Below are 25068 nucleotides of genomic sequence, written 5' to 3'. Positions count from 1 at the left end.
TATTTCTTAAATATTATAGGTTGGTACTGATTTTAGGATTTGCAGTCTAGAGGATTTCAGATTAAATATTATGTAAACAGGAAAATATATAAAAGTAAGAGATTTTGAAAATCAAATATTGAGAAAATCATTAATAATCTAGGTCAACTCAAGCACAAGAATAAAAATCTGACACTTTCTTATTCCTTTAAAAAAAAAAGCAACATATTTTTGTATGACTCAGTTCTGGAAAACAATGCAAATACACAACATTATGGAAATTACAGAAAAACTATCGACTCACTTCTAACACAAGTTAATTTGTTTGCATTTCAAATCCAAGTACATAAATGACATTTGAGCATAAATGGAAAACATGAAAATGACAGATTGCTGTAGCAGCAGCAGCATTTAAACCGCGGTTTCCAGTTGACCATGAATGATGCAAAACACTGTTAGGTCAGAGGTCAACTGTTGCCTATAAGCTGTAAACATTCTGCATACGTAATGCAACACGATGCAGCTCATGACTACAGCTCACTGAAAACACTAATAGACTAAATAATTAGTTTTTCACGATGGAGTGTTAGGAAAAAAAATTTAAAGAACAAAAACAAAGTTGAACCTATTTTGTCCAGCGCTACAACTAATTATTTTAGTCTTTGTTTTTCAACTAACGTCTTAAGCCTTTTTATACAAGGTTAGAAATAGATTAAAAGTAAATAAATAATTCACTTCCTTTTTAAAATAAGAAAACATATTTTATAGCCTAATTGTACTATCATTCCTTTAGTGTGTGCTTGATCATTCGTTTGATATTTTTATACATCTGTAATTTTTACAGAATTTAAATCAGGTTAAGCTAAAGCTAAAACTATCACTTCAGGAGATCTGGGCTAAACATATTTGCAGAATTTTTTTTTATATCTTAAATGCAAAATGTAGATTTTTTCACAATTTTGGCTTAATTTCTGTTCTGAGTGTTTTTCTTTCAGCAAAAAACCTTTTTGAAGTCAGAACTCCACTTAACAATCGATTACTAAATTAGTTGACCATTATTACAATAAATGATTCATTATCAACCCAATCTAAATCTTTACATCCCAACAGCATCAAAATGACAGATTTTACATTTTTTGTGACCTTTCTAAAAGGAAAAACAAGACAAGCAACATAAAAATTATATTTCAAAGAATAAATCTGCATACAGTATGAGAACTGTTGATTTAGACGAAGAAGGAGGAATCTGATTAGTCAGTAAACTGATTAAAGAGGATTTGCTTGTAAAAGACAATTTACTCAACAGAGGAACAGAACCGTGTACAGGACAGGACATTTCAGGGAATGGTGATGCTTAAAGGAGCTGCATGAGTCTATGGGGATGAAGAAAGCAGAAACAGATGGGAGAGGGGTGAAGTTTGGAGGTAAAAGCTAAAGCAGACCTGCTTCCTCATCCTCATCCTCCTCCTCCTCCTCCTCATCATCATCAGTGCTGGATGACGAGGGGGCTGCAGCTGCGCCTGAGGTGGTGGCAGAGGCTGAGCTAGCTCCACTATTAGCAACATATCCGTACCGCAGGCCTGTTGGAAGGGGGATCGGGAGAGGATCATCAGAAAACTATCAGGACTGACTGAGCGACTAACAGCAGAGGGGCTCGGAGTGTGTGTGTGTGTGTGTGTGTGTGTGTGCGTGTGTGTGTGTGTGTGTGTGTGTGTGTGTGTGTGTAATGCTTAGGAAAACAATCTGCTTTTTCCTTCAGTCTGTTTTCCTTCAGTATGGAACAAAACTGCTCTTACCTTTAGAAGAATTAAAACCCTAAACCATTCACTGTTGTTTTTTTTCTAAATAATATGATCTAAGAATTTCTAAAACAAACTGTAGTCGACTTTTTTGCTTACATCTAGGGCTGGACAATACGGCAGAAAAAATTACCGTAAAAGCATTTCACATCAGTCGATATTCATAATTATTGATAAGTTTATTTGTTTCAAATATCTGAAATAATTCCAAACTTATGGCGTGAGTTTTTCTGTTTTATCTAAAGTTTTCGGTCCATAGCGTTTTTTGTTTTTCAGCAGTTATAAGGGACTGAAAAATTCAACTGCTGCTGCGGCAGTTACTCTGCAAGTTGTTGCTAGGTAACCTAAGAAAGTGAGTTGCTAGGTAACCAAAGAATGTGAAAAATCTGTTGATTCCACTGATCTTTTTTATTTTTTAACCCACATCCCCCAGAATGTTGTTCTGGTAAGGATCAAAGTTCAGTGAATAGTCTATTTATTTAATATTCTTTCTGATGTAGTATCTATTGATAATGATCATGTGTCTATTGGAATATATATTATTAATAGAGGTGTGTCGATCGATTGGCCACCCATCATAATCGGCCGACTTCCGTGAAAAAGTGTATGATCGGTGATCGCCGATCACGGTCTCTTGTTGCCGATCACACAAACCGGATCACCTGCTTCTCATTTCTCCGCCTGCCTGTGCAGCTGGTCTCCTCTTTCCTTCACTCTGCGCAAACGTGCAGCAACAAATCCTAAGTGATGTGGAACTATAACGCACTGAGTGAATGGGGAAGTTTGTGTGTTGCAGCGGAAAATTGAAGCAGGTCAAAATGCATCAACACAACGAATCTAATATGGCATAAAAACAATGCCATACTTGACGGAGTTTGGCTACATCGAAGCTCACTGCAGTAAAAAAGACACAATGAGGATCAGATAGCAGGTAAAGCAGCGCACAGCTACAAACACTCACCCGGATTAGCATGACGGTCAGAAAGCTAAACAAATAACCAGCAAAATTATTTAAGTCTTCGAGCTGCGATGTAAGACGCTGGTTCTGCTCTCGCTGTTGAACCGCTGCTACGCTACAGGTAGTAATATTTCACAGACGGAGCGCCGCTTCTGCTCCACCTGGTAGTGACTCTCACACCGAACCTCTGCTTAAAGCTGCAGCATCTAACCTAAAAAAATACATTTTACAGACGTATTAAAACTTTCGCTGTCCCAACATGAGACAGATAATCTCTAAAAAAGTAATTGATCTCCTCTCTGCTCTGCATAATTACTCCGCTCAGTCAGAAACAGCCACTCAGAACTAGCAGTAATCAGCTAGCCGCCATGCTATCAGGAAGTTTTCATTCAGTAACTCAGGATTATTTATTGTAATGGATCCTGTATTTGCCTTTGAATGTTAAGTTTTATACTTAAATGTTTTTGGCAATATTGAGAGGTTTTATTTTGGCTCTTTGCATTATTTAGCCTCTTCAGAGCCTTCATGTGTTATCAGTCTGTTAAAGATAGTATTACCAATAGCAGTACAATTTGCAGAATGCCTGTTTTGTTTGTTTTCTTCTTGGAAAAAGTTATTAAAAACAAGTTTTTGTCTAAATTAAGGTGAATTCATGGTTCCTTTTTCCACATAATGTACCCAGTAGTGTTTATGATAAAAAAAATAAAATAATAATAATAATTATGTGATCGGTATCGGTGATCGGCCCTCATGGGTGATCGGTATCGGCAGGAAAAAACCTGATCGGCACATCTCTAGTTATTAATGATTTAATGTCCAGCCCAACAAAACCAGAGTTAACAGAACGGCAAAATGACAGAAGAATGAGGTCCTCCCCAATTATGAGGCAAAATACACTTCAAAAACCACAGATGAAAAACATTTATTAGTTTTCTTTATATAACACAAGCAAGAGGAAAACGTCAACAGGTGGCTCCCATGTTATTCTTTACCCTTTTATCCAATTTTCTTTTCTAAGGCTGATAGTTTGAATCAGAAGAAAACAATAGTGGAACCAAGCTAACATTAAGTATAAAGAACGGTCCAGACACAAAAGTATATCAAGTATTAAAAACTAGAACTCAATTTGATATTCAAGTACATGATTGTACACAAACTGCAGTACTGAAACAAACTGAAATGATTGTGCAAATAAACATCCCTCTTTCTAAAGTCTGAGGCTGTGCAGGTGGGGTTTCAGAAACTAAAAAAGACAACACAAGTGCAACTGGTGCAGGTTTTCTGCTGTACTACTGATAGTATCAGCAGAGAAAATCATGGATCAGACATAAATAAACTAGCAGCACATTTCAGACGCTAAAGATTTGCATTGAGGCTCAGACACCTGCACGTCTGAAAGCGTTTGGTGTGCACAGCAGATTACATGTGTGCTGCACTGAAAGTGCAGCTGTGATCATCTAAGCCTTTCACACACGTTTCCACGTTGGCTTAACGCAGGTTTCACTGTCAGAGCTCAGCTAAAAGAAATAAGATAGGGCTGAGCGATAAAATAAAGTCTCCGATTTTTTTAGACCAGATCAGAAAATCTTGATTTTAACAAATTAAATCTTCAAAACACCAAAAATCAGATTAATCGATTTATTGCCCAGCCCTACCAGAAGATATAAAGAAATGATACGTAATCCCGTCAGTGAGCAAAAGATCTTCAAACACAAACATGCATCTTGTTTGTGAAGCTCCATCTTTGCACTTTTGTAAATAAACAGGCAGACGTCTACCATTTTTCAATATGAAACAGAAAAAGAAGCCTTTATTTACCTTGGTGGTGGCTTGGGGAGGAATGGACTGAAGCGGAGGGGGTTCCTGAGGGCGGGCGGTCTCCATCCGCACCTCCACTGCTCTGTGTCACCCCACTGTAGGAGTTGTAGTTGTGAGGGGCCTGATGGCTTTGGTCATAGTGTTGGTGGATGTTGTTTTGGACTGCAGCTTCTCACATAAAAACAAAGAATATGGTTATAGGATGACTAATCTAAGGCAGAACCATTAGGATTTGGAAACTAGAATTAGATAGGAGTCGGAAATTGGCAAGACACCATCTGTCAATTAATTGAGTGGGTTTGGAAACAACTGACCAATCAGTGGTCACAATTTGATCCAAAGTGAAACGCCCTGAATCTGGAGGAACTGAAAGAGATTTGGTGAATAAAATAAAATAAATCTGAAAAATGGTAAATGTTCACATGCAATTAGAGAGCATATGCAAAACCAAAAACTTTAGCATTGTAAATAAAAAATAAATATTAAATCTCAGTGTGTAACCTTCATAAAAAATATGTTTTTTCCATATTGCCATGGTGTCATGTTAATTGGCAGAGAGAAACGGCAACAACCCACATGATGAAGTTTTCTGCCTGGCATACCTGTGCTTCCTTTGCCATTCATGGTCGCTGTCGTTTGATGCCCCGTGCCGTACCCCGGCTGCGCCGCCGTCGAGGCTGGAGGCAGAGCGCTGAACTGATGCAAGGGCGCGCCCATCTGGGTGGACATGACTCCAGGAGTGGAGGTGTTGGAGGAAGTGTGGGGGGCATACTGGCTGCTCGCTGGGGCAGATGGGTATGAAACATCTGGGTAGACGGGAGCGCCAGCTGGCGGTGAAACCATACTAGGATGACGCTGCTGCTGATGATGATGATGGCGGGGGTGTGCTGGAGACGCTCTGTATGATTGCTGACCATAGTAGGGCCCTGAAGTGGTGTAGAGTGTCTGCTGCTGCTGGAACGCCTGTTGGTTGAACTGGGCATTTGAAGGTGGAGGTGCTAAAGATGTGAGGGTGGCGTACGGCTGAGAGGGCGGCGGAGCAGAGTATGGAGACGGTGCTACTTGATGCTGAGGGAGTTGCGTTTGCTGCTGCTGCTGTTGGTGGTTGTTTTGGTAGTAGTTGTGACTGTGGGCACTGCTTGTGATTGATGCTTTGCTGGGAGCGGAGGTGGCGTGGTTGGGGATGGAGGGGTAGCTCTGCTGTGGAGGCGGGACGCCATAGTAACCTGCAGGAGGGTACATGGATGGGTGGGTTGGTAGTGGACCTGGAGAGAAAGAGAACAGACGTCAAAAAAGGTGGTTTACCTTTCAGGCCTGAAATCTGAATGAGCCTTCAGAGTCACATAAAGACAGTTACAAAGTCAGCCTTTTATCGCCTGAAGAACATTTCTAGGATTAAATGACTAATGACTCAGCAAGATCTAGAGAAACTCCTCCATGCGTTGGTATTTAGTTGCATTGGCTGCTGTCCACATTCTCACTGAAACCAGAAGGAAAGTCCGTATACGGGCTCCTTGTAGCTCAGAGAGCAGACTTTAAAACACTGTTCTTAGTTTATAAATCACTGAACGGTTTAGCACCACAGTACATTAAAAGCTGTTGTTGTATCAACCTTTCAGACCACTGAGGTCAGAACCAGAACTAAACATGGAGAAGCAGCATTCAGCTTCTATGCATTTCTATACTTCCATAAAACTGCAAAACTGCTGAAACAGTTTCTTTAAATCAATATTAAAAATCCACCTGTTTGGAGTCACTTTTAATTTATAGTAAGCAGAACACAGAGTATTTATTTTATGTGTATTTTGATTATGGTCTTTGACAAAATTTAATGTTTTGTTTTATAATTGGTGACTGTATGATGGTTTTATGATGTAAAGCACCCTGAAATATGTTAAACAACTAGCTTCAGATGTTGTTGTGTATGTAAACAGATTAAAAACTCACATAATTACATAGAAAACCCTTCAAGTAAACATTTAAATTGTCGATCAAATTGAGGTTTCAAGTGCAGCAGTAGCCATGTTCAGCTTCTTCCTGTTGCCATAAGTTTCCAAATTTGATTTAGTTTTCATATTAAAAAACTAAATCTAGTCTTGTTCTAAAAGTTAAATGGTTTAACTTATTAATATAAGCAATACATCTATTAATCGCATAATAAATTATGGCAAGTTAAATAAAATTAATTTGCATGATTTAGCATTTTCTCTTTTCTCTCTTTCTAACAAAAACTGGATGACAAAAGTCTTCAGTCAGGTGCATTGGTCACAACTAGCCCTTTTTTCCTGAAGAACAACTTTTTTTTTTAACAAAGACTTCATAATTCACTTTTATTTCTTATCTGTTGTGTCATTTATTTATTCTGGATATTTAAAATGTCTTCCAGTTCCTGTGTTAAATGTTTATTAGAATTTAAAGTTTATTGATCTTTGAGAATGTGATCTTACATGAATGAAAATGGTTTTAAAAAAAGACAATATTATTGTTGATTGCAGTAGCTTCTGGGGCAATTCATTGTCCAGCAATTTTTATTTTTTTATTTTTTACGGTTATGGGCTAATTACATGTGTACAAGTCTGTGCTAGGCATAATATTTCACTGATTATCTAAATCTAAAATAAATAAAACATTAACATAAGATGTTAAGAGTTAACTTAAATAATTACAGTTGAAAACTCTAGATAAATCTGTGGTATGTTTACTGGTGCCGAGTCTTTGCCTGAAAACATCTGAAATTTCCAAAATCAGAAACAAACTTTTGTCAGATTGGTTAGAGTCAGCAGGATAAAGACGGGACAGATTACACAGAATCATGCTACCAGCAGTGCGACTACCACAAACACAGAGGAAAACAGCCCAAATTGATGATTTATTTCTGAATAACCCTGAGGAAAGCCCCGAATCCCACAAGAGATGTTGGTAGCCTTTCGCAGGTGAGTGAGAGTACGCTCACATCCCTCGGCGTCTCATCATCATGGTACCTCAGCTAGACTAAGGCAGACAGGAAAGCACTCCAACTGTCATCCCAAGTGAACAAACATAAAATAAAATCACCTGGACTCAGGTTGCAGCACTTGAAAGCGCCTCAAGAAACAACCAGACTGCACACATCAGTACCACCATGTAGATCTTACAAAGTCTGCTGCACACCAACAAGTCTGATCTAAACACTAAATTCAACCATACTTAAAACTGCAACTATAATTTACGATAATTACAGCACTATGCATATATATATAGCCGTGATTTATACTCTCATTTCAAATCCCATCTATATTTACAGTGTTAACAAGCTAATGTAAACCTATAAAACTCAATCATATACAGAAATGTACGTTGTTACACAGCCGTTTATATACAGACATATTTATGAACAGTATCCCTGTTTCTCTGGCACAGATCTTTCACCATCTGTCACCGTTTTATCTTACGTAAGGCCCTCTAAGATTTAATACTTTACCTATTTTTTGGTTCTTCATACTTTGCTACCTTTGTTATTTGTAGAACTGCAAACCTAATGTCACTGTACAGTCTTGTGGGTAGCAGTGCTTATTCTTTTATCAGAAAAAGGAATAGAAAAATCATTTGGCCTCAAAAGTATCAAACTTTCTTTATCTTTCAGATTAGCAATAAAAGATGAATTCATAAAGTTAAAGTACATACAGCATCCTACGGATTAGGTAGGAAAACTTTAAATGACAATAATCTGTAAACACAGCAAAGCGATTTATCTCTAAAATTAGCTAAAGTTTTACTTCATTTTCTTTTATCTGCTAAACATTTATATATATAATAAATCACATCAACACTCAGGGCTTGTCGCATTTTAAATACGCATTCATCAGACAACATAAAAATAAAAGTAAAACCTAGTCGTGCAATTTTAAATTAATAGTTGTTTTGGGGACTTTTGCTATTAAGAGTGAAATGATTGCGCACAATCTGTCTCACTTGCTAACACTTGGCTAACTTTAACCCCGTTATCTCCATTGGACTGCATTAGCTTCGAGCTAGCAGGTCTTAGCACTTAGCTTTACCGCGAGATGAAATCATCACTTCTCACAAATAAAAAAAATGGTTTCCTCTTTTAAATCAACTTAAGTCAATTCAAAAGTAACAGTGGCGAAATAAAACGCAAAAAGAAGAAACAGAACCCAGAGTACAAAAAACAAGCCTCAATGGCGTTAACATGCTAACACCAGCAGGCTGGCTAATCGCATCCTCCCGGCCTATTACCGTTCTGACAGGGGGGCGCAGCTCCACCGTTCGGCGTTTGGTTCTGGTTGTATCCCGCAGAAGAACTGTCGAGGTTTGTGAACCCCGGCGCAGACATCGCGCGGTCCTCCCGTTCTCACGTCCGGAAACACAAGGGTGAGTGAACACACATGAGCGTCCGTGTCCCGAAACCTGGGTACCCCCCTGCCCGCGACAGAAGCGGCAACCGCTGATGGTCGTTGAAGACCCGGGCAGCCAAGCCAGGGAGGTCCGCTCAACTAGTGAGGATGCTTAGGAGCTTAGCTGACACCTGCTAGCGTTCATGTCGCTCCCTCTGCTGGAGTTGCTATGCAAGTGTTTATTTTTTCACATAACAGGTTGGGGATTCATTCATTGATCATGTTTAATAAAACATTTAAACATAGTAGCGTTAAAATATCCACGCACGAAATTAGATCAGATTAGCAACTTTTTTTTCCTGCACACTGTCCCATGAATTTTTAATTTCCATTTGCTTAACAAATACTTTCATAAGTCTTGATATGCAAATTAATTTCCATGGAAAAAGGAGATTAAAATAACCAGCTGGTGCACCTCTCACCATAAGATCCAAACAAATGCTTAGAGTTATTTTTTTGTCTAAATCTGAACAAAAAAAGGAAGCACATGTTTCCTTTTCATAGTAAAAGCATTACTATGAAATGCTTTTGAATTATTTTTTGGGGGTTTTGCTTTATGGCTGGGCCACAGTTTTTCTGTCATTATAATTTTTGCTAAACAGTTGTAACATTTAAAAATGTAAAACAAAATACATCTTTGTCTCAAAGGTTGTAGATGTAATGGATGTAATTCTTGTGGCTGCTGAATATTTTCTGATAGTTACAGAAATGGTAAGTCTGAGAAAATAATTAAAAGGTTTAAAACAAATCTGTTTTGTAAATTAATGGACCTTTCCTCCAATCTTTGACTTTTGGTTAAATACTGAAACAGAAATATTTTTAGCTTTAACATTTTATATGAATAAAGTCGTAACTTTCCTTTCATTCACTTTTTCTATTTCAGAAATGTTTCTTTTGTATGTATTATACAATCTCCATGGTAGAGAAAATAAACACTTCATTCACAGTCTATTTTTCTCTGTCTACATGCTCTCATCTCCTAAAAGGAAAACATGAACAGTAACCAGCTGTTATTGTTATGCATTTTAAAAAGTTCAACCACCTTTAGTTTACTGTCAGTTTATTTTAGCACCAGTTGCTCAGAAAGGTCACCTCATTCCTCTACATTAAACTGACAATACACAATGTGCTAAATTAAGTTCAACACTTCAATAAAAAAATTTTTATCCCTTACTTGATTTGGCTTTAAAAAAAAAAAAGTGAATTTCTAAGCTGCATGTCGCAATCATGCATTCCTGGTTGTGGTTTGTTTATGAAACACCTGCAGCTTCCCTAACTGACACAATAAGAGTCTGCAAGACTTGCACTGCACACAGTGCATGTGAAATATTCTGCATATTTTTTGTTAAAGAGCCTCATCAATTATTACTGGTTTGTACTTAAATATTGTTTATCCAGAGCTGCAATATGAAAACAAAAACACATCTGAAAATTTTTAATTACTGAATCTACATTCCTAATATTTACATCATAAAATAAGGATACAATTCATAGATCCAGGAGGTACGCTTAAGATTCCTCATTAGATTTTGATTAAAAGGTTTTAGTAATTGATATATTTAGTTGTTTCTTATTTCATTTTCAACATTCTTATAAAATTTTTTATAAGTTTACTCAGGATTTTCCATAGTTATCATTTCACTAATTAATTAAGACACTTTAAATGTTTAACAATGTTATGTTGTTAAACATCCTGAGGGATTCTGGCCCGTGTGTCGGTGCACTCGCACTCTTCTTTGGGATGCTGGACATCGGAGGCCTCCTTGTCTTGAGTCTCTCCTTTCCTTTGGCAGGACGGGCAGCAGGCGGTGCGTCCTTTCTTTCTGCAGCTGGGACAGGACAACACCAGCTGGCAGCAGAACTGGGTGCTGCAAAGCTCATACTGGTCCCACGGAAGGCCGCAATACCTGCAATCTAATTACAGACACCAAGGCTTAAAAAACTGCAATGGAAAATTACTAACTTTCTGACAGTACAGGGTTTTCTTTAAGTTTGCGCTTAAGGTACAAACAGTGTAGTTTAATTAACACACCAACCTGCGATGACGTCACTGTTGGAGGAGATGGTGTAGCGTTCATCAAACACAAACAGTTTCCCTCGATAGAAACCTTCAGGGAAACGCTCCAGGTACTTATGGATTCCCCCTTTCAGCTGGAAAACCTCTTTACACACATCCTGCAACACAGCAGATTTACAGGTCAGATAAGAACAAAAACTTATAATGAAACATGGAAAATGTTTAAAACATGAATTTCTAGTAAATAGAAACATCTTCTGTAAAGGAGAATAATGAGCTTCAGGGGGAGTTAGCACCAAGTCTGCATGACAGTGGACAATAAATTGTCCCAGTAATTATTGCGATAAATGAAAAAATTGTTTCCAGATAATTTTCAAGTAGTACATTGATAATGGCATAATAATGAAAGCTCATCCTCTCAAAGAAACACGCAACACTGGGAGACGTATCCAATACCCAAAATTGAACACAACAACCAAAAACAATAACTAAAACTCCTCAGGGACGTTTTAAGTAAAACTAAGATTTGGCTTACTTTAGAGCGGAGGTAGGCAGATCCACGTTCACAGCGGATCCCTCCTGTGCAGTACATCAGAACCTTTTTGTTCCGGAACAGCTCCAGGTTCTGGTCGATGTAGTCTGGGAAATAACTGAACTTACGGATGTTTGGGGCCAGACACCGAGTGAACTGGCCCTGACGGAAATAAAAATTTAAATCATTCACTACCTTGAATGACCTTGCAGATTTAATAACCATAACAACAACACACACACTTTATTGTTTTCAACTAATTTTCTGCTCAGGATGCCTTGCAATGATAACTATCAATACTTACAATTTTGCTCTCGTAAAAGTTGCGGCAGTCGAGGAGGATGGTGTCGTCGCTAGAATCTCTGTTAGCCAAAAGAGCTTCCACTTCCTTATGAAACTCTTCAGGGTCCAGATGAGTTCCTGGGAGGCCAAACAGACATTTAGCAGTTTCCAATCATCTTCCATCCAGTAACTAACTATTTTCAGAGATTTTTTTGTTTGATATTATAATTAATCTTCAAGTTTGAATTAATTGGGCATAAAAATAGACATAAATTCCAGGGATGAGCCAGTGTTCTTTCCACACATAAGAGAAAATGTAGAGTAGAACCAGTTATTATGTTCCAACTGATTGAATGCATATAAGTGAAACTGGCAGAGAAAAGACAATTAAAGAACATCATGTTGATGAGAATTTACAAGAATTTTACAAGCTTGAATAACAAAGCAGGCCTGTTCTGTTTTTACTCTTTTTCATCCTAATTCCTACAATAAAGTTTCCCCCCCCAACTAAAAAAATGTAAAGATTCGTCAGCATTTCAACATTTTTTTTATGACCCTGAGGTTGTAAACCACCCACTGGAAGGTGTTAACAAATTTGTCAGCATTTGAGCTTACTTTCCATTCTCTTTGAATGGCAAGTTAAAAAACACAACTTAATGCCCTGCAGCTGTGTTATTGCAATGGTAAAGAGTTTTATGATGCAGTATAAGCAGGTTTTTGCAAGATTGTTATGATCAGAAAAAAATGGTTAGGCCCTTGAGTTAGTCACCTTTTCAGACTTGAATAATTTATATTTTAACAAAATTTACAGAAAACTTGTCAGAAAACAATTATGTCATGTTATATTACATGAGAAAAAAAATACGATGATAATAAAAAAATAAATAAAAATCCAATTTTTGTATCCATAGAATATTAAAAATCCAACAAACATACGCAGCTAATGTCCCAAGGTTGACACATATTCAGAAAGCTAGGAGAAATATTGATTAAATCACTTAAATGACTAAAAAACGTCTGGCTACTTTTAAGAAATAATGCATGTGTTATTTATCATACCACCTCTATTTTTAAAGTATTTGAAAGTAAGTACTGGAAATAATCACATAATAAAAATATATAACAGTAAAAATAACTCTTGATAAGGGTTTGAAGATGAGTTGTAAAAGCTGACGGTGAAAAAGCCTCTCTAATGAACAGAGTTTTCTATGATAATTATAGTTTATATATAGCAGCAGCAGAATTACATAAGTAAAATTAGTGGAACGTATCAGTACCTGCCAGCTTGTAGGACACAGCATCAGAATCCACGCCCATTGGGACAATCTCCTTAAAGACTCCGACCTTTAAGTCTGTAAAACACTCAGCACCTCCATCGCTGGTCTATACAAACGCCAAGGAGAAAAATATTACAAATATTTCTACTAATCTGCAAGGCTAAAGGTTTAATTAGCAAAACAAAGTCCTAAAGTGCAACTGTTTTTCCATGTTTCTGACCTTAAAATCTTCTTTTTCCATCTTGAAGACAGGATGTGAGAGCATTGCACTGATATAAATATCCGTGGCCACATTGGTCCCTCCAACTGTCCCATTGATGCCTTCTGCTGCCACCCTTATCTGAAGAAAATGACCAGTACATTTTAAAAAAAGTTCAATTTTATGAAGTATTTCTCTTTTTTCAGTAATTTAACATTCATCAGTACAGTGATAGAGTTAATTCACCTTTCCTGTTAAGTGCAGTTTTTCACATAAAGCTTTCTGCCAAGCACAGATAACATGGGGATCATCCAGTAGACAGTAATGATAATAAAGGAGAACTTTTCCAGGGCCGCTAAATAAGAGATAAACATGGATAAAATAAAAAACTGACAGATAGCGTTAAAACTGCAGCAAACAGGAGAATATCTAATATCCGTTTACTTTCTCAGGTTCTCCTCAGAGACTTGGCTGATATCTGGTATCCACGCAGAAATGTCTGCTGTTTCGGCTTTGCATTTCTTTGGTGCCTCTTGTTCCAGCTGTTTTAGTAGATGCTCATACGCGGCCTCAGTGAGCTGCTGTATTTCAGAATTATGGCTTTTAGCCACGTGTTTGTGGATGGCAGAGTGTTCACTGAAGGTCTGGCCACAGCAGCACCAGGACTCGGTTCCTTTGCCTTGACAATCATTCTGCACGGATGCTACGAAGGCAGCAAATGACTGCGAAGGAGAGAAAAATGTGACATAGGAAATGTTTTTAAAAATTAAATCCTTGAAGATCAGTGTGGTTAAGCACCTGGTAACTGGATCTAGAGTCAGGGGTAAAAGTTTTATAGTGAGCCAAATGTGTGTTTTTGCCTTTTTCTTTAAAAAGTCAATCATAATAATAACAAACAAAACAATTTTATAAATTTTAAAAGATCTGAATAAGTACATCAATTAAATGAACGAGGACAAGCCTTCATATCTGGATATAACATTCTAATATTTGTCACTTTTATGTCTAAAAACACTTCGAGATCTGAATGATAAATTTCAAAATTAAAGCTCCTCAAAATCAAATATTTTAATGTGTTGATGAATTCAGCTTCAGATCTTAAAGAAATGTGCCAAGTGTTATCTAGAGGTATTCCTTTATTATTCTTAAATGAGAGGAATAACTAGAAACAGAGTTTTATAGCAATAAGCACAACAAATAACACCAAGAAGCCGCAGACAGTATATTCTCACCTTCCTCCTACAGAAGCTGTAAAATCTTCTTTGCGAGGCAGACAGTTGCTTCTCTTGTTTTAATTCGTTACAAACTGAACTTTCAACCTCCCAGTTCAGAAACTCTGAGCAAGATGTTTCCACTGCCGCCGCCATTGTTGTTTCTTGGCCCTTAAAAACAGCTTCGAGACAAGACTATATAACACCTAGCGCCTTCTTAATTCAACATTTTTAAATAATCATGGTTTAAATATGCTGTATTATTATTATGACATCCCAAAAGATGACAGAGGACACATTTATTACAAACGTGCCGCTTTGTAGGTCGGACGGGAAAAGACGGTGGACGTTCCGTTTGAACCCAGAAAATCCCGGATGTGCTTCACTCGAATCAGACCGCTGTTATTTCCCTGCTGAGTTAGCATCGATGCTCAGAGGTGAACGAGCAGAAAAGCAGCTTGTTTAACCGACTTTCTGCTTGTTTGTCAGCGCCGTTTTCCGTCGAGTATTTTTGCCTTTATAATAGGTATCACAAATAATGTCCAGGAGGCGACATAGCGATGAGAACGACGGTAAGTCTGGACGTTCAATGCAGCCGTTAGGCTAATAACGATAGCGCGTTTCGCTTCATTCACGCATGCTGCAGGGTTACATGTTATGTGATTCTATCTGTGGGTTTTGATTGATATGTCGAACGATTAAAACGCATTTAAACAAATATTAGTTAGTTTACTCAGTGGTATTGAGTTATGAGTTGCTAGCTCATACTAAGAGCCGCGGCGGTATTAACTGGTTCTCTTACCGTTAGCTATCTGATAGCTAACTGCTGAAATAGCTGTAATTAATATGGGGGCGTTAACTCTAATCAGGTTTATAGTAATCTGTGTTTTTGTGTGATAATTGTTTTTGTGTGATTTGATGGTTCAAATGCAAAAGGCTTGTCAGTACAAAATCATAAACATTAATGTTAGTTACATTGTTAATACCATGAAATGCTTGTTTGTGTTAAATGTATCCTTTCCTCGTAGTTTTATTGAATGAAACAATATTCGGAAATACTCAAATTCTCATTGTTGTTCTGGCACATAATATAAAACAATACAAAATACTCCGTTAAAAACCCTTGTGAAGTTATTCGCAAAAGTTGTAAATAATTTTTAAGAAATTGCGTTTAAATTGCGTGTGTACATCTCCACAACTTTGATTTAGGTTTAATACTTAAATAAATCAGTAAGTTTTTAACAGCTTACATGCACAAGTTGAACACAAAGTGTTTTAAATGAGATAAAATCTAGAAAACAAATAGGCAAAACATTGAAACATAAATTAGTGAATAATAAACGCTATTAAGAGTCTCAACTAAAATACTATTTCTAACATTTATTATAAAAACAATCATTACAGCAAAATAAGACAGTTTACAGATCATATTTTTTTCTCTAATAGATAAAAATCAGAATTTTATGAAATATTTAATGTTTTTTACATTGATTTATATTTTGCTGTGTGGCAGTGCAGAGTCATTGACAGTCTGCTAAACTATTCCAGGAATTTAAGACTCAAGAGTCTTAAGTTCCTGGAATAGTTATTATTAGTTTGTAACATTCTTCAGGTATGCCTAAGTTTATGCCCTGAAGCAGCCAATGGAGCCACATGGCAATAAAGGAAATAGGCACAGTATAATCATACAAAGACCCAGAAAATATTTACATTTACATATGAACAATGCAATATAAGTACATCTAATAAATACTTGGGGATTGAATATAGTAATAATTCAATTACTGATGTTTATCCAGTTTAACTAAACATGATCTTTTTGATTATTATTTGATTTGTGAGAAAAATTCTGTTGAGATGTGAGCACATCTCTACTGCTTGTCAAATTAGTGAATAATAGTTTTGACCTTTGGGTTACTTTGACTCAACAGGAGGTCAAGCTCATAAGAGGAGGAGAACATCTGAGCCCATTGAAATTGAAGATCGCCTGGAGTCGTTGATATGTCGCGTAGGAGAAAAAGTAAGAGGGCTGCTCAAAGTATTTTTACCTTTATCACATGAACATATAAAAGTATGATTCAGGTTCTGTGTCATTGTTTTTCTGCTATATTATTAAATATGAAAACATGTTGTGGGTTTTTATGCCATTAGAGCACTTCATCCCTCGAGAGCAACCTCGAGGGCCTCGCAGGCGTCCTGGAGGCCGACCTTCCCAACTACAAAAACAAAATCCTGCGTATTTTATGTTCTGTGTAAGTTTGTGAGCTTCATTTGTCTTTCTTGAGTATAGTTAGTTTTAGACAGTTGTTTCATTGAGGTGTCATTTGTCAACAGCGCTCGCCTGCTGCCAGAGAAGCTCACCGTCTACACAACGTTAGTTGGTCTCCTCAATGCCAGAAACTACAACTTTGGTGGCGAGTTTGTGGAGGCGATGATCAGGCAGCTGAAGGAAACCTTAAAAAACAACCTGTATATTGAAGCAGTTTACCTGGTACTTTGACTTTTACCATTAAAATAAAAATTGGAAAAGCACATCAGCTTTTTTAAAATAATTTATTTACTTCCCTTTTTCAGGTGCGCTTTCTGTCTGATTTGGTTAACTGCCATGTCATCGCCGCTCCATCTATGGTGGTAATGTTTGAAAATTTTGTCAGTGTTACTCAAGAGGAAGACGTGCCACAGGTAAAGTGTAAATATGTGGATAACTTTGCGTTTCATTTTAAAAATTTGTCATGACAAATGACAAATGTGAATACATTTTATTTTGTTTAATAATGTTTTAAGGTTCAGATTGTGGAACAGATTATAAGTTGCTGCTGCTGTGACTGTTGTGCTCCTTTTTTTCCTTCCCAGTATTTTTAAACTGGTCTCATTTCCTTCCACAGGTTCGATCGGATTGGTTTGTGTATGTCGTTCTGTCCTGCCTTCCCTGGGTCGGAAAGGAACTTTATGAGAAGAAGGATGTTGAAATGGATCGACTCCTCAGTCAGATTGAAGGCTACCTGAAGTGTGTTTTCCATCTTTAGGTTTTTTTCATGCTGATGTGGTTTTCTAGTTTTTTTGTAGTCTCACGCTGCCCCACACTGTGCCCTCCATATATTTAGGAGGAGAGTGAAGACTCATGTTCCCATGCTGCAGGTGTGGACAGCAGAGAAACCCCATCCACAGGAAGAGGTGAGAGTGCTGCAATCCGGAGTGATGTGCGCTCATGTTTGGTCACTTGTGATGGCAAACATGCTAGAGATTAAAGAGTCTCCATTTATAATGATTACTGATTCAAATTTTAAACAACACAAAAGAGCAACTTTAAAAAAAACAATTTGCTTCAATATCCTGCAAACCTTCACAATAAGACCCCTAAGCATACACGAGGCACATTAAATTGCATATTTTGCACACAGTGTCCTCCTGACTAAGACAGTCTGAGTGTTGTATTCCCCCAATGAGCTGCAGACTGTAGGACAGGTAAAGGACAGATGTCAGGTTCGTTTTTTTAATGATTGCTTGTAAAAACTTAATGCTGAGTACAGCAAGTGATGATCTGGAGAGAGAAATTGAAATCTACCATTGGGGGAAAAAAATCAGAAAATGAAACTAAATGGATCTTTATGTAAATAGATTAATTTCACACACAGATATTCTAAAGAATTTATCTTTGTTTATGTTTGTGACAACTAATGAGAATCCAACATTCAGTTATTCAGAAAATTCAGTATTATGTATTTAAATGGAAATCTGTTGGCTACATGCTAATGTGGAAGACTGCTGACTTGACCATTTTTGATTTGATTCCATTTTAATGTTTAAAAATATTACCTTACAGTGAATGTTGTCAAATAGTAATTATTTTGTTCCTCTTCCCCGTTCCTGTTCTCTGGAGCCTTGCATTCTGTTAGAATAACCTCTCCTCCTGTTCTTGGCAGTACCTGGACTGTCTGTGGGCCCAGATCCAGAAGCTGAAGAAAGACCGCTGGCAGGAGCGCCACATCCTTCGTCCGTACATCGCTTTCGATAGCGTTCTCTGTGAGGCGCTGCAGCACAACCTGCCCCCGTTCACCCCGCCGGGACACATGCCTGATGCCCAGTACCCCATCCCCCGGGTCATCTTCCGCATGTTCGACTACACCGATGCCCCAGAGGTCCGTCCATCTCCTCTGAAGGACGGATAAGTTTAGCTTCAGAGGCTTTAATTTAATTTTTTCTATTTAGGGTCCCGTTATGCCGGGCAGCCATTCTGCGGAGCGATTTGTGATTGAAGAAAACCTGCACTGTATCATCAAAACCCACTGGAAAGAGAGGAAAACATGGTGGGTGAAGTGCATGAGGAAATAGTTACATAGCAGCCATCCTGTCACAATAAGCAATAAATTATTTAACCTCATCAGATTCTCCCCTTTAATATCATTGAAAAGCTGCAAACAATTGTAGAAAGCAGCCAGTCTGCTCTGCCTGCCCCTTTTGCCTGTTTTCCCTGTCAAAGCTGAGTGTCTATTATTTTGTGAAAGAAAATTTTGGATACAGAGATTATATAATCCGTTTTAATTATTGTTTCATTTGCTTTTTATTTAAAATGTTTTCCAGAGTTAAATACTCTTTAGAAATTTTTTTTGTCTTTAGTGGTTGTAAACATGTTATTGTGATATTATTATTATTATTATTATTATTATTATTATTATTATTATTATTATTATTATATTAGTTGAAAACTGTCTGAAAATGATATTAGTGTTTATTGCAATAATTTCCGGGACAATTTATCGTCTAGCAAAATTTATTGTGACATAGCATCGCTCTGAACAATCACTAAAGTTGTGCTGCTGTTTTCTCCTTCCAGTGCTGCCCAGCTGCTCAGTTACCCTGGAAAAAACAAGATCCCACTCAACTACCACATCGTGGAGGTATTTCTCTCTTTCTGGGTTCTTCCAAACAAACTGGAACAATCAAATTTGTGATTTACCAGCTGAGTTTTCTTTGTTTCAGGTGATCTTTGGAGAACTTTTCCAGCTGCCGTTACCGCCCCACCTCGACGTCATGTACACTACGCTCCTCATCGAGCTCTGCAAGCTGCAGCCAGGGTCACTCCCTCAAGTTGTATCCTTTACCGTTTCCGTGGCATGAAAAAATGGAGAGACATTAACAGTAATCATGGTCATCCAGCATGAGTCTCGAGTCTCTTATAACAGCACAAAGGTTTTTGTTTATTTCATGGTTTGAGTGGCATTCTGAGCTCATTCTGTTGCATTTAGTGGATAGAAACTTGTATAATTTGTCATTTTGTTTCAGAAGTTGCATAATCAGAACTTTTTTTGTACATTATAGAGAAACCAGACTGCTGCTGTTGAGTCGTTTACCTTAACATCTGCCTGACAGCTGGCCCAGGCCACAGAGATGCTTTACATGAGGCTGGACACAATGAACACCACCTGCATAGACAGGTAATAATACTTCATGCTAGTGGTGGTACTTTATTAAACATTTTAATCGAGTTAATTACAGGGTCTGTAATTTAATTATTTGCAGTTAATCAAACTATGGCAGCCAAAAGAGCCATATTTTCAATTCAAAACCCGTTTTTGCCAGCAAGTTATTGAATAAATAGACGTGAGCTCAACAACAAAGATATTTATTGTTTTTATCTGTTATTTAAGTTATTCAACCATCAGATCGGTGCTTCAGGAACCCCTGATCATTCATGTCTTTGGACCACCAGAGCTGTAAATGTCTGCTGCTGTTTAGCATAGAGATGCTATTTAGGCTTCTGTGATTGGCCAACTCCTCCGTTAGTCCCATCAGGTCATTTTTTAGCAAATATGATCCTCCCAAGATCTCATTTATAAGAGGGGTCTGTTTTGATAAATCTAACAAAATAACCTAATTTCTCTGTTTCCTTTTGTAGATTCATCAACTGGTTTTCCCATCATTTGAGCAACTTCCAGTTTCGATGGAGCTGGGATGACTGGTGAGCGACGTGTGGTAGAGACATGTAATCTTTTTTTAAAAGCAAAGTAACTCAGAGTTTAGTTTAATCTTGTCCATGTTTCGTTGTAAAGGGCGGACTGTTTGACATTGGATTTAGAGAAACCAAAACCCAAGTTTGTCAAAGAGGTTCTGGAGAAATCAATGAGGTATAAAACATTTCCCCATCTCAGTTGGAGATAATTAATATGTATTAACACGAGACTGAAGGAAAGCATTCATTCTAATGTACTGTTTGTTGTGTAAATACGCTGTTTACAGTGTAATATCCTGTTTTTGCTGCTTTAATTACAGACTTTCATACCATCAGAGGATCGTGGACATCGTCCCTCCAACTTTCTCCGCCCTCATCCCTGCTGAGCCCATCTTTTCTTACAAATACGGAGACGAGAGTGGCAGTAAGACTCCACTGTTTTATGTCCTTACCTCCATCAGAATAATACAAACTGGACTGAAAAAGCAAAATATAATGTTTACTTCTCTGTTCCCTCACAGCCTCGTTGCCAGGTTACCCAGTTTCCATTACAGTTTCCAACGCCATAAAGAACCGAGCGACCAACGAGGAAATCCTCGCCATCCTCAAAGAAGTCCCCAACCCGAACCAGGAGGATGATGATGGTTTGTCTGAGGTTTTATTTGTCGTTTGAGACCAGATTTAGTTTTTTTCTGAAACACTTTGGTTGTAAAGCTTTTCTCCTCTCTGTTACTAACTCCACCTTCTCTCAGTTTATAGTGTTGTATCTGCACAGCGTGTTTCATTACTTGTAAACTTTAATTTGCTTGCTTTCTGTCCTGGTTGCTAATTATTTCCCTGTATTTTTGGTTGCATGTCTTCTTTTTCCTGTTGCGCTGATGCAGATGAGGGTGAAACCTTCAACCCACTGAAGATCGATGTGTTTCTTCAGACTCTTCTCCATCTGGCAGCAAAGTCCTTCAGCCATTCCTTCAGCGCGCTCGGCAAGTAGGTCTCCAACTGCGATACGCCGCTTTTTACAAACAAGAAAAAATTTAATAAAATCTTTGGTTTCTGAAGGTTTGGCTGATAGAAAATCTGATTTAAAAATTTTTTTTCTCTTATCAATGCCCTCTTTGGGCTTCCACAGCTCAGGGTCGGCATCTTGTTTGACATGCGTATTTTACAGATCCTATTTATTTGTGGAAAAATAAATATGACTAACATTAAGGCCAGGCTGAGATTTTCTCTATTTATTTTTAAGTTTATGACTAAAGTCATAATAATAGAAGAATAAAGTGCCGATATTGTCGGAATAATATTACTCTGACACAAAAAATAACCAAAACTTAAAATGAGGAATGTTGAGCATCATGTGAAGTTAAACTTTCGTTAAATTTTTACACATAATACATACTAGGAATACTTAATATTTTAACACAAGAAAGTACTACATGAACTGAACAGTTCATATTGTGATGCATGACAACTTTATCGAAGACAATTGGAATAAAAGCCACTTTTTCAAAATGTTTGTCGTTTCCAGTTTCTTTTTTTAAAAAAGAGAAAAAAATTGTATTTAAAATCGGAAGCAGTATGAAGAAACCTAACTTTATTTTTAAACTATATCTCCCAGCTCTAGAATATGCAATGTAAGGAGTCTAACAAGTCCTGATGATTGTTTTTAGATATCTAAACTCTAGTAATGACCAGTCAATTTAAACTCGTTTGACTCAATGAATCCTGCGGATCTCGCTGTGTTGAATACTTCCAGATTCCACGAGATCCTTAAAAACCTGACGGAAAGCGACGACGGGAAGCTGCACATCCTGAAAGTGGTTTATGAGGTGTGGAGGAACCACCCTCAGGTAAAAACGACTCAAATGGAGATGAGGATGTTTGCGCTGGAGCCAGAACGGTAACAGGAAGAGACATTTGTGTTTCAGATGATCGCCGTGTTGGTGGATAAAATGATTCGGACGCAGATCGTGGATTGTGCCGCTGTCGCTAACTGGCTCTTCTCTCAGGACATGGCTCACGAGTTCACCAGGTGACACGCACAACATTGTTTTTAATAAAGATATCTTTCTCCTTCCATCTATAATCTAAAATACTTTAACTCATTTAGACTTTTCATCTGGGAGATTCTGCACTCAACCATCCGAAAGATGAATAAACACGTGCAGAAGATCCAGAAGGAGCTGGAGGAAGCTAAAGATAAGCTGGAGAAACAGCAGCACAAGAGGGTAGCCCCACTTTTTTTTTGCTAAACTTTGCTGATGTGGACTATTTATACATCCATCAAATGTGACTAAATTTAGGCAGATTTATCAGGACAATAAAAAAGTAAAAAAAAATGCTCAACTGCAGTTCAGACATGATGCGGGGGACCTGACCTTAAACTCCGTCTGTCTGTGTCCTGACAGAGGGACAGTGGGGACGACGAGGACATGGAGAAGAACAGCGAGGAGGACGAGGAGGGTCAGCTGGAGGAGCAGATCGAGAGGCTGCAGGAGAAGGTGGAGTCTGCTCAGAGCGAGCAGAAAAACCTCTTCCTCGTCATCTTCCAGGTACGGCTGCTCAAAAACATTTCCACAGCTCTGTCCACAGGTAAACGTCTGGGAAAACAAACACATCCTTATGTGTTTTGGCCTTTCATCCACACCAAAACTGTTTAATACCACTAAAAATTATTTATGAAAACTCCAACCAAAGCAGAGATTTGAGAAAGCTCTCTAATTATGTTTGCGTGTGAACATAGAAAAACAGATTTAGCGTCTTGCGTGTTTCTGTCTGTGACAAATAATGGTGCTTTGATACAGCATTATAACTCCCAGTGGACGTCGTCTGTTGTTAACTTCATATCCGATGATATTTAAAAACACTTCAACCTGTCCACACAAATAAACGGCTTCGCAGCATGTTTACTTCCTAACAGGAAGTCGTGCTTGTTTTGAAGCAATCTGATTGGCTGCGGTAGGTTTCGGCTACACTGGCCCCTGTGGGTTTAGCATGATTAAAACAATTCTCAGTGGTGTATTTGTTTGGGTTCGTGTGGATGAAAACTATTCTGAAATCAATCTCCTGCACAATATATATATTTTTTAAGATTTTTGTGCTTATAAAGACTTGGTTTTGTACGTACAAGCCCTTAGTTTAACAGTTTATTAAATAACATTGTAGAACTTACTAATATTAGGTAATTAGCAGATCAACCACCTGCAAATTTAAAACGGTGTAAATAACTTTTTTTAGTTTCCAGTCACAATTTGAAATTGGAAAAATAAATTATTTACATTATTAGACTGACTCTGCCTTCTAGTTTAGTTGGAATTAGTGGGACTTTCCATAGGAATAGTGACTGCATGTCACATCAAGATGTTTTTATGACTTCAATTTGATAAAATACCAAATATAAGTAGTTTTTTTAAAATGGTAAAGTTGATATGAAAATGTTAAGGATTGTCTTTCTCTCCCTCAGCGCTTCATCATGCTGCTGACGGAGCATCTGGTTCGCTGCGAGACGGGCAGCGTCGACATCAGCACACCCTGGTATAAAAACTGCATCGAGCGGCTGCAGCAGGTCTTCCTCATGGTAACCATCATTCACCAGTCTGGCAACTTATTGGATAGTTAGAAGAATAAATCTTCCAGATGTTTGGTATCATTTTAACTTTGAGTTTTTCTGAACCAGTAGTTCCAGTAGATCCGTTCTTTACTATAAAACGAACATTTAAAAGGCTTTACTGGGATTTGGATCTGACTGTATGTTTTGTCCCGCAGCACCATGGAACCATCCAGCAGTATATGGGAACTCTGGAGAACCTGCTGTTCACCGCTGAGCTCGACCATCACATCCTGGCCGTCTACCAGCAGTTCTGCGCGTTGCAGCTCTGAGAGAAAACAACGATCTGAGGAAATTCTTTGTTCACACCTAATGTGACACAGTGAGGCGTTAGGAACTACCAGCTCTTGCATCAAGAATCTCTTCAGATATTTTATTTTTATTTTTTTTTTATTTATCTGTTTTGTGTTTGGTGCCAATGTGGTCAGTCACATGCAGCCATAGCTCAATACATTTTTCAAAATATGAATCCGGCTGGACTCATTCATTAGTTTACAGTAACGGTCCTTTTTATTTTCTTGATTTTCATGCTTTTTGGGTTTAGTTGACTTTTATCTCCTGCTCGTGTTCTTATTGAATGGATATTTTTTAAAACTTCATCAACTGTCTGGGTCCAGACAGAATGGGAGAAACGTACGCAGGAGAGACGACCGAATCCAGAGAATGCTCTACTTTTTTATATTTGTCTTATGTGGAATTAGGAAGTAAATAAAATTCTCCAAAGGCTTTATTCACCTGTTGCTTTGTGTCTTAATTCTTAAATAGAAACTAGGTGCTGCAAGGCCTGTAATTCAAAAACATTGATTCTACAAATGATATCTGAAATAAAGAATTTAGCAAAATAAAACTCTATTGCTTGTGCTTGACCTCAAAGTAAAATGTCCAGGGAAGTTAAGAAGTCTGGAACAGACTAGAAACAACCCAACTACGAAAAATCTGATGCTCGTCTGCAGAAGTAGACAAACATCTAACGAGTGGTGGTTTATTTTACGTGAAACACTTTAAATATTTCAGAAAAACCTTTTTAATGTTTCAAATCTCAAGCAGT

The 25068-nt window shown here is 37.7% G+C and overlaps 3 protein-coding genes across 5 annotated transcripts in view; 1 reads left to right on the top strand and 2 right to left on the bottom strand.

Moving 5' to 3' along the window:
- The window catches only part of sec24b (SEC24 homolog B, COPII coat complex component), a 29583-nt gene extending 20100 nt beyond the window's left edge, over positions 1–9483 (bottom strand). For 2 of the 3 annotated variants that reach the window (XM_008421167.1, XM_017307119.1), the window contains exons 1-4: positions 8791–9483; positions 5157–5819; positions 4555–4722; positions 1422–1559 (exon numbers count right to left, since the gene is read on the bottom strand). In XM_008421167.1, coding sequence (XP_008419389.1) covers positions 1422–1559; positions 4555–4722; positions 5157–5819; positions 8791–8887 — 1066 coding nt within the window. In that variant the 5' untranslated portion in view covers positions 8888–9483. The remainder of the gene's footprint in view (positions 1–1421; positions 1560–4554; positions 4723–5156; positions 5820–8790) is intronic. The other variant, XM_017307120.1, reaches the window with a different exon arrangement.
- Positions 9484–10368: 885 nt separating this feature from the next.
- On the bottom strand, positions 10369–14699 carry tstd2 (thiosulfate sulfurtransferase like domain containing 2). The gene is made up of 9 exons (XM_008421166.2): positions 14488–14699; positions 13700–13977; positions 13502–13610; positions 13277–13396; positions 13057–13162; positions 11802–11917; positions 11501–11659; positions 10985–11123; positions 10369–10862 (listed from the first exon to the last, which is right to left on the bottom strand). The coding sequence occupies exons 1-9, from the start codon at positions 14620–14622 to the stop codon at positions 10633–10635; spliced, it is 1392 nt and encodes a 463-aa protein (XP_008419388.1). The 5' UTR covers positions 14623–14699; the 3' UTR covers positions 10369–10632.
- A 142-nt stretch (positions 14700–14841) lies between these two features.
- ncbp1 (nuclear cap binding protein subunit 1) lies at positions 14842–24750 on the top strand. The gene is made up of 23 exons (XM_008421165.2): positions 14842–15038; positions 16398–16486; positions 16618–16718; positions 16801–16957; positions 17041–17148; positions 17352–17473; positions 17571–17640; positions 18390–18605; positions 18676–18773; positions 19301–19364; positions 19447–19557; positions 19837–19901; positions 20363–20425; positions 20517–20591; positions 20737–20840; positions 20938–21060; positions 21301–21403; positions 22170–22263; positions 22342–22445; positions 22524–22641; positions 22822–22965; positions 23877–23990; positions 24179–24750. The coding sequence occupies exons 1-23, from the start codon at positions 15005–15007 to the stop codon at positions 24290–24292; spliced, it is 2391 nt and encodes a 796-aa protein (XP_008419387.1). The 5' UTR covers positions 14842–15004; the 3' UTR covers positions 24293–24750.
- The last annotated feature ends 318 nt before the right edge of the window (positions 24751–25068 follow it).

This window comes from Poecilia reticulata, linkage group LG10 (genome assembly GCF_000633615.1).
Source record: "Poecilia reticulata strain Guanapo linkage group LG10, Guppy_female_1.0+MT, whole genome shotgun sequence".
Classification (NCBI taxonomy): domain Eukaryota; kingdom Metazoa; phylum Chordata; class Actinopteri; order Cyprinodontiformes; family Poeciliidae; genus Poecilia; species Poecilia reticulata.
This window is presented reverse-complemented; position numbering and strand designations above follow the sequence as displayed.

Excerpts from the sequence above, each read along its gene's own strand:
- ncbp1 (XM_008421165.2), top strand. The coding sequence starts at position 15,005 with ATGTCCAGGAGGCGACATAGCGATGAGAACGACG. Across the intron at positions 19,365-19,446 it reads TCAACTACCACATCGTGGAG|GTGATCTTTGGAGAACTTTT; the intron begins GTATTTCTCTCT and ends TCTTTGTTTCAG. Across the intron at positions 23,991-24,178 it reads TGCAGCAGGTCTTCCTCATG|CACCATGGAACCATCCAGCA; the intron begins GTAACCATCATT and ends TTTGTCCCGCAG.
- tstd2 (XM_008421166.2), bottom strand. The coding sequence starts at position 14,622 with ATGGCGGCGGCAGTGGAAACATCTTGCTCAGAGTTTCTGAACTGGGAG. Across the intron at positions 13,397-13,501 it reads AACTGCACTTAACAGGAAAG|ATAAGGGTGGCAGCAGAAGG; the intron begins GTGAATTAACTC and ends CATTTTCTTCAG. Across the intron at positions 10,863-10,984 it reads CAACAGTGACGTCATCGCAG|ATTGCAGGTATTGCGGCCTT; the intron begins GTTGGTGTGTTA and ends GTCTGTAATTAG.